Raw genomic sequence first — 9,693 nt, forward strand, 5'->3', positions numbered from 1 at the left:
TTGAAATGGCGAATGTGATAGCCAAAATAAATATTCTGCATTAACACTCTCCATTATATAGCCACATTAGCATATAACTGAAATTTGAAATGGCGAATGTGATAGCCAAACTAACTATTCTGCATTAGCCTTCTCCATTATATAGTCTCATTATCATATAACTGAAATTTGAAATGGCGAATGTGATAGCCAAACTAACTATTCTGCATTAGCACTCTCCATTATATAGCCACATTAGCATATAACTGAAATTTGAAATGGCGAATGTGATAGCCAAACTAACTATTCTGCATTAGCCTTCTCCATTATATAGTCACATTATCATATAACTGAAATTTGAAATGGCGAATGTGATAGCCAAACTAACTATTCTGCATTAGCACTCTCCATTATATAGCCACATTATCATATAACTGAAATTTGAAATGGCGAATGTGATAGCCAAACTAACTACTCTGCATTAGCTTTCTCCATTATATAGTCACATTATCATATAACTGAAATTTGAAATGGCGAATGTGATAGCCAAAATAAATATTCTGCATTAGCACTCTCCATTATATAGCCACATTAGCATATAACTGAAATTTGAAATGGCGAATGTGATAGCCAAAATAAATATTCTGCATTAACACTCTTTATTATATAGCCACATTAGCATATAACTGAAATGGCGAATGTGATAGCCAAACTAACTATTCTGAATTAGCCTTCTCCATTATATAGCCACATTAGCATATAACTGAAATTTGAAATGGCGAATGTGATAGCCAAACTAACTATTCTGCTTTAGCCCTCTCCATTATATAGCCACATTAGCATGTAGCTGAAATTTGAAATGGCGAATGTGATAGCCAAAATAAATATTCTGCATTAGCACTCTTTATTATATAGCCACATTAGCATATAACTGAAATGGCGAATGTGATAGCCAAACTAACTATTCTGAATTAGCCTTCTCCATTATATAGCCATATTAGCATATAACTGAAATGGCGAATGTGATAGCCAAACTAACTATTCTGAATTAGCCTTCTCCACTATATAGCCACATTATCATATAGCTGAAATTTGAAATGGCGAATGTGATAGCCAAACTAACTATTCTGAATTAGCCTTCTCCATTATATAGTCACATTAGCATATAACTGAAATTTGAAATGGCGAATGTGATAGCCAAACTAACTATTCTGCATTAGCCTTCTCCATTATATAGCCACATTAGCATATAGCTGAAATTTGAAATGACGAATGTTATAGCCAAAATAAATATTCTGCATTAGCCCTCTCCATTATATAGCTACATTAGCATATAGCTGAAATTTGAAATGGCTAATGTGATAGCCAAAATAACTATTCTGTATTACAACTCTCTATTATATAGCCATATTAGCATATAACTGAAATGGCGAATGTGATAGCCAAACTAACTATTCTGCATTAGCACTCTCCATTATATAGCTACATTAGCATATAACTGAAATTTGAAATGGCTAATGTGATAGCCAAAATAACTATTCTGTATTAGAACTCTCTATTATATAGCCATATTAGCATATAACTGAAATGGCGAATGTGATAGCCAAACTAACTATTCTGCATTAGCACTCTCCATTATATAGCTACATTAGCATATAGCTGAAATTTGAAATGGCGAATGTGATAGCCAAAATAACTATTCTGCTTTAGCCCTCTCCATTATATAGCTACATTAGCATATAGCTGAAATTTGAAATGGCGAATGTGATAGCCAAAATAAATATTCTGCATTAGCACTCTTTATTATATAGCCACATTAGCATATAACTGAAATGGCGAATGTGATAGCCAAACTAACTATTCTGAATTAGCCTTCTCCATTATATAGCCACATTAGCATATAACTGAAATTTGAAATGGCGAATGTGATAGCCAAAATAAATATTCTGCATTAGCACTCTCTATTATATAGCCACATTAGCATATAACTGAAATTTGAAATGGCGAATGTGATAGCCAAAATAAATATTATTCATTAGCCTTCTCCATTATATAGTCACATTAGCATATAACTGAAATTTGAAATGGCGAATGTGATAGCCAAAATAAATATTCTGCATTAGCACTCTCTATTATATAGCCACATTAGCATATAACTGAAATGGCGAATGTGATAGCCAAACTAACTATTCTGAATTAGCCTTCTCCATTATATAGCCACATTAGCATATAACTGAAATTTGAAATGGCGAATGTGATAGCCAAAATAAATATTCTGCATTAGCACTCTCTATTATATAGCCACATTAGCATATAACTGAAATTTGAAATGGCGAATGTGATAGCCAAAATAAATATTCTGCATTAGCCTTCTCCATTATATAGCCACATTAGCATATAACTGAAATTTGAAATGGCTAATGTGATAGCCAAAATAACTATTCTGTATTAGCACTCTCTATTATATAGCCATATTAGCATATAACTGAAATGACGAATGTGATAGCCAAACTAACTATTCTGCATTAGCCTTCTCCATTATATAGCCACATTAGCATATAGCTGAAATTTGAAATGGCGAATGTGATAGCCAAAATAAATATTCTGCATTAGCACTCTCCATTATATAGTCACATTAGCATATAACTGAAATGGCGAATGTGATAGCCAAACTAACTATTCTGCATTAGCCTTCTCCATTATATAGCCACATTAGCATATAACTGAAATTTGAAATGGCGAATGTGATAGCCAAAATAAATATTCTGCATTAGCACACTTTATTATATAGCCACATTAGCATATAACTGAAATGGCGAATGTGATAGCCAAACTAACTATTCTGAATTAGCCTTCTCCATTATATAGCCATATTAGCATAAAACTGAAATTTGAAATGGCGAATGTGATAGCCAAAATAAATATTCTGCATTAGCACTCTTTATTATATAGCCACATTAGCATATAACTGAAATGGCGAATGTGATAGCCAAACTAACTATTCTGAATTAGCCTTCTCCATTATATAGCCATATTAGCATATAACTGAAATTTGAAATGGCGAATGTGATAGCCAAAATAACTATTCTGCATTAGCCTTCTCCATTATATAGCCACATTAGCATATAACTGAAATTTGAAATGGCGAATGTGATAGCCAAAATAAATATTCTGCATTAGCACTCTTTATTATATAGCCACATTAGCATATAACTGAAATGGCGAATGTGATAGCCAAACTAACTATTCTGAATTAGCCTTCTCCATTATATAGCCATATTAGCATATAACTGAAATGGCGAATGTGATAGCCAAATTAACTATTCTGAATTAGAACTCTCTATTATATAGCCATATTAGCATATAACTGAAATGGCGAATGTGATAGCCAAACTAACTATTCTGCATTAGCCCTCTCCATTATATAGCTACATTAGCATATAGCTGAAATTTGAAATGGCTAATGTGATAGCCAAAATAACTATTCTGTATTAGAACTCTCTATTATATAGCCATATTAGCATATAACTGAAATGGCGAATGTGATAGCCAAACTAACTATTCTGCATTAGCACTCTCCATTATATAGCTACATTAGCATATAGCTGAAATTTGAAATGGCTAATGTGATAGCCAAAATAACTATTCTGTATTAGAACTCTCTATTATATAGCCATATTAGCATATAACTGAAATGGCGAATGTGATAGCCAAACTAACTATTCTGCATTAGCACTCTCCATTATATAGCTACATTAGCATATAGCTGAAATTTGAAATGGCGAATGTGATAGCCAAAATAAATATTCTGCATTAGCACTCTCCATTATATAGTCACATTAGCATATAACTGAAATTTGAAATGGCGAATGTGATAGCCAAAATAAATATTCTGCATTAGCACTCTTTATTATATAGCCACATTAGCATATAACTGAAATGGCGAATGTGATAGCCAAACTGACTATTCTGAATTAGCCTTCTCCATTATATAGCCACATTAGCATATAACTGAAATTTGAAATGGCGAATGTGATAGCCAAAATAAATATTCTGCATTAGCGCTCTCTATTATATAGCCACATTAGCATATAACTGAAATTTGAAATGGCGAATGTGATAGCCAAAATAACTATTCTGTATTAGCACTCTCTATTATATAGCCATATTAGCATATAACTGAAATGACGAATGTGATAGCCAAACTAACTATTCTGCATTAGCCTTCTCCATTATATAGCCACATTAGCATATAACTGAAATTTGAAATGGCGAATGTGATAGCCAAAATAACTATTCTGCATGAGCCTTCTCCATTATATAGCCGCATTAGCATATAGCTGAAATTTGAAATGGCGAATGTGATAGCCAAAATAAATATTCTGCATTAGCACTCTCCATTATATAGTCACATTAGCATATAACTGAAATGGCGAATGTGATAGCCAAACTAACTATTCTGCATTAGCCTTCTCCATTATATAGCCACATTAGCATATAACTGAAATTTGAAATGGCGAATGTGATAGCCAAAATAAATATTCTGCATTAGCACACTTTATTATATAGCCACATTAGCATATAACTGAAATGGCGAATGTGATAGCCAAACTAACTATTCTGAATTAGCCTTCTCCATTATATAGCCATATTAGCATAAAACTGAAATTTGAAATGGCGAATGTGATAGCCAAAATAAATATTCTGCATTAGCACTCTTTATTATATAGCCATATTAGCATATAACTGAAATGGCGAATGTGATAGCCAAACTAACTATTCTGAATTAGCCTTCTCCATCATATAGCCATATTAGCATATAACTGAAATTTGAAATGGCGAATGTGATAGCCAAAATAACTATTCTGCATTAGCCTTCTCCATTATATAGCCACATTAGCATATAACTGAAATTTGAAATGGCGAATGTGATAGCCAAAATAAATATTCTGCATTAGCACTCTTTATTATATAGCCACATTAGCATATAACTGAAATGGCGAATGTGATAGCCAAACTAACTATTCTGAATTAGCCTTCTCCATTATATAGCCATATTAGCATATAACTGAAATGGCGAATGTGATAGCCAAATTAACTATTCTGAATTAGCCTTCTCCACTATATAGCCACATTAGCATATAGCTGAAATTTGAAATGGCGAATGTGATAGCCAAACTAACTATTCTGAATTAGCCTTCTCCATTATATAGTCACATTAGCATATAACTGAAATTTGAAATGGCGAATGTGATAGCCAAACTAACTACATGTATTCTGCATTAGCCTTCTCCATTATATAGCCACATTAGCATATAGCTGAAATTTGAAATGACGAATGTGATAGCCAAAATAAATATTCTGCATTAGCCCTCTCCATTATATAGCCACATTAGCATATAGCTGAAATTTGAAATGACGAATGTGATAGCCAAAATAAATATTCTGCATTAGCCCTCTCCATTATATAGCTACATTAGCATATAGCTGAAATTTGAAATGGCTAATGTGATAGCCAAAATAACTATTCTGTATTAGAACTCTCTATTATATAGCCATATTAGCATATAACTGAAATGGCGAATGTGATAGCCAAACTAACTATTCTGCATTAGCACTCTCCATTATATAGCTACATTAGCATATAGCTGAAATTTGAAATGGCTAATGTGATAGCCAAAATAACTATTCTGTATTAGAACTCTCTATTATATAGCCATATTAGCATATAACTGAAATGGCGAATGTGATAGCCAAACTAACTATTCTGCATTAGCACTCTCCATTATATAGCTACATTAGCATATAGCTGAAATTTGAAATGGCGAATGTGATAGCCAAAATAACTATTCTGCTTTAGCCCTCTCCATTATATAGCTACATTAGCATATAGCTGAAATTTGAAATGGCGAATGTGATAGCCAAAATAAATATTCTGCATTAGCACTCTCCATTATATAGTCACATTAGCATATAACTGAAATTTGAAATGGCGAATGTGATAGCCAAAATAAATATTCTGCATTAGCACTCTCCATTATATAGTCACATTAGCATATAACTGAAATTTGAAATGGCGAATGTGATAGCCAAAATAACTATTCTGCTTGAGCACTCTCTATTACATAGCCATATTATCATATAACTGGAATTTGAAATGGCGAATGTGATAGCCAAACTAACTATTCTGCATTAGCTTTATCCATTATATAGCCACATTAGCATATAACTGAAATTTGAAATGGCGAATGTGATAGCCAAAATAACTACTCTGCTTTAGCACTCTCTATTATATAGCCACATTAGCATATAGCTGAAATTTGAAATGGCGAATGTGATAACCAAACTAACTATTCTGCATTAGCCTTATCCATTATATAGCCACATTAGCATATAACTGAAATGGCGAATGTGATAGCCAAACTAACTATTCTGCTTTAGCCTTATCCATTATATAGCCACATTAGCATATAGCTGAAATTTGAAATGGCGAATGTGATAGCCAAAATAAATATACATGCATAATGATAATATAATTGTTTTCATTCATATCAAGTCATCTGAAGGTGACACAGCCCTCCACTTGTCAGATGTGATTATAGTTGGCTATGGATTATAAGTTTCAAAGTACAAAATCGGATAGGAAGATTAAGTTGAACATCAAAAGTATGTTACGCAAACAGCTAGGACATATCTAATAAATTTGGTAAAATTTGCATCAATTTTAACAAAAATTCACAATCAATTGAATATAGAAATTCAATTGAGTCAATATTAAATGGCTAATACACGAACTATTAGTTCACATGATGGATAATAAGTTTCAATGTACAAAATCGGATAGAAAGATTAAGTTGAACATCAAAAGTATGTTACGCAAACAGCTAGAACATCTCTATTAAATTTGGTAAAATTTGCATCAATTTTAACAAAAATTCACAATCAATTAAATATAGAAATTCAATTGAGTCAATATTAAATAGCTAATACATGAACTATTAGTTCACAAGACATTAAGAAAAATTCAAAATTAATTAATTATGCAAATGAGTTTGTTAATTAAGTTGAAATCAATATTGCATAGCACATACCGTATATTGACAGGTCAAGTAAGTCTAGACCAACTTTGGTCTCATTTGGACTATTAGTTCACATGATATTAACAAGAATTCAAATTAATAATTAAATATGCAAATGAGCTCATTAATTGATTCCTTGAAAAAAGTAAATCAATATACATCTGTACCAGGGGTCACTCTGTCTTTGTACCAAGTCTCAGCAAAATCGGTCCAGGCATCTTCGAATAATTATGATGGACACAACCAAAAAAATGGATTTTACAGGATTTTGACATTCAAAATGGCCGCCAGGCAGTCACATTTTATCAAATCAGGAAATAAATATTTGATAATTTCAAAGAAGTAAAACAACTTACATCTGTAACAAGTCTCGAAAAAATCAGTCAAGCCATCTCCGAAAAATCACTAGACTGACGAAGGCGAAATTATGCGCACCAGACTTTGTCCGGGTGTGGGCTAATTACTTCAGGTATTACAATTTAAATTATATGGATAATGATAATTTAGGGCCTACAAAGCGTTCGGAGATTAACATTATGTTGCGACCATCACGTGGTTGACCTACAGGATACGGCGTACTGAATTGAGTTTATTTGGTTCGGTAACGACCTTATCTTCCTAGATTCAAAATAGTATACGGCATTCAACACGTGCCTGGTTGCAACTCGGTAGGCCTCTTTCCTTCCACAAAGTACAAGGAACAAACATACTTGTTCTTGGTGATTTTGTATTGAATGAAATTGTCTGACCGAGAGCAGGCACTGATCATCGATCGATCTTTCCAGACTGTGTTTTTGGCTTATAGAATCGCAAAAAACAAAACAAAACAACATTCATATAATATTTTTGCTTAATGCGAGAATCACTCTTACATTCGCCGTAAGTTCGCAATATAACTCCCATTGTAGCTTCAAGAATCACAGATATTGCTCCGTGATGAGGTTTACAACGCACAGGGCTATGTGGTTGCCACCATATTGAACTGAAAGCTTGACCTGTGTCACATGACTCAATTGGTTACGAAAATGCGTAAATCGTTGTCATGCCTGATCTCATAGCTTGCGGTGAATAGCTTATTTGCTTTGATACTTGGTAGTTAGATACTACGGGTGATCGCTGTCAGATTGATTATTTTGTGACATTTTCATTCATTTATTTTTGTCAAATGCATTTGTTATTTTTAGTAAAAAAAATTATATATTGTCTTCTTGAAAACTGCGAGCTTGATTGCTTACTTTGATGGATCGCTCTGACCTGCTGACATACAAGTAGTAAACTGTACATGGACATTGCCAAGATGTTTGTGGAATAACCAATGCAAGGAAACTAGAAAATACAACTTGTTTTTTTCACATTTTGTCTTAGTAAATCAATAAAAAACACAGTTTGAATTACAAAGAAATGTGCAACGTATAATGAACAACGTCAAGCAAAATGAAGTCAATCCTTTAAAAATATGACACATCTGGTGTTCACATCTTGAACTTTCACGATTTGTACGCTGACACAAAAACACAGGTGCTCATGACATTGCTAGGTTGTTGTATATATCAATGCAAATATCAAATAGTGACTGGTGTTTAACATTTTAAATTTGGCTCACTATCACTGAGCGTCAAGAAAATGGTGGTCAAATCATTGTAAGTTATAATGTTCAACAGCTGTAGACATTGATGGTCAAAACATTATTTATATTAATCGTGAAAAGACGTGTAACCTTGATATCTGTGACCGCAGTGGTTGTGATGCTATTTTAGCCCGACTTCTAATAACACAATTTAAGTTCATCAGAACTCAATATTGAGTATTGTTGTAGATTACCTTTCACAGACTAAGCAATAAATTGTTTCCATGCCAACATATAATGCAAATATAGAATAACCGGGAGGTGGGGGGGGGGGGTCATGCTGTGGCTGGTGCGTGATTACACTAATTGTGACATTTTTCACCGCATTCTCTTTTCAGAACTCATCGCCCACGTTGTAAGATGTGCGTAGCGGTATTTTTATTCATTCTATTTTATGAACTAGTTTTGTATTCGTATATGCTTGATGAATTTGGAGTTATCCTACAAGTGGTACTGTTTGGGTAGGTAATTTCAACATGAATTATTCTTCATTAGAAATGCAACTATATATTGACATACATGTATGAAGAGTTTTCGTCGCCAGCATCTCGCTTTTTTTGTTATCTTATCTTTGTCATGTTCGATCTACACCTTTCATGGCGTTTTCAATAACGGTCGCCAACATCTGCATTGTCGCCGCTGTGGTCCCCTCAGTCCGTAAGTAAAGCAAACCCAGGATGAGGCCCCGCCCGCTTCTCACAAACCGGCCACCACTGTTTCTCTTGCTCTGTTATAGCTCCATTTTGTGTGTGAGTTTTTAAAATTTGTCTCCAAAATATTACAGATAATAGTACTGAGTTTATTAGTCAGTGACAAACTAATTGTAGTGCCGTGATATGCAAAAATGACGCTACAGTCTCAGCCGTCCTCTATCATATTGAGTAAAACAAATCCAACTAGAACGCACAAAACTGGTTAAATACTGTCTACCGGGCAAATAAGTGGACATTTTGGTATGGACTGCCACTGAAGGTTCAATGTTTTTTTTCAATTTCACTTTCTGTAAAC

General features: G+C 33.4%; 1 protein-coding gene across 1 annotated transcript in view; it reads left to right on the forward strand.

Moving 5' to 3' along the window:
• LOC102801736 (CMP-N-acetylneuraminate-poly-alpha-2,8-sialyltransferase-like) overlaps positions 1-9,693 on the forward strand; it is a 256,075-nt gene that overhangs the window by 213,469 nt on the left and 32,913 nt on the right. The window contains exon 2 of the mRNA XM_085499264.1: positions 9,024-9,146. Coding sequence (XP_085355390.1) covers positions 9,024-9,146 — 123 coding nt within the window. The remainder of the gene's footprint in view (positions 1-9,023; positions 9,147-9,693) is intronic.

Source organism: Saccoglossus kowalevskii, chromosome 5 (assembly GCF_978046115.1).
Source record: "Saccoglossus kowalevskii chromosome 5, keSacKowa6.1, whole genome shotgun sequence".
NCBI classification, from domain to species: domain Eukaryota; kingdom Metazoa; phylum Hemichordata; class Enteropneusta; family Harrimaniidae; genus Saccoglossus; species Saccoglossus kowalevskii.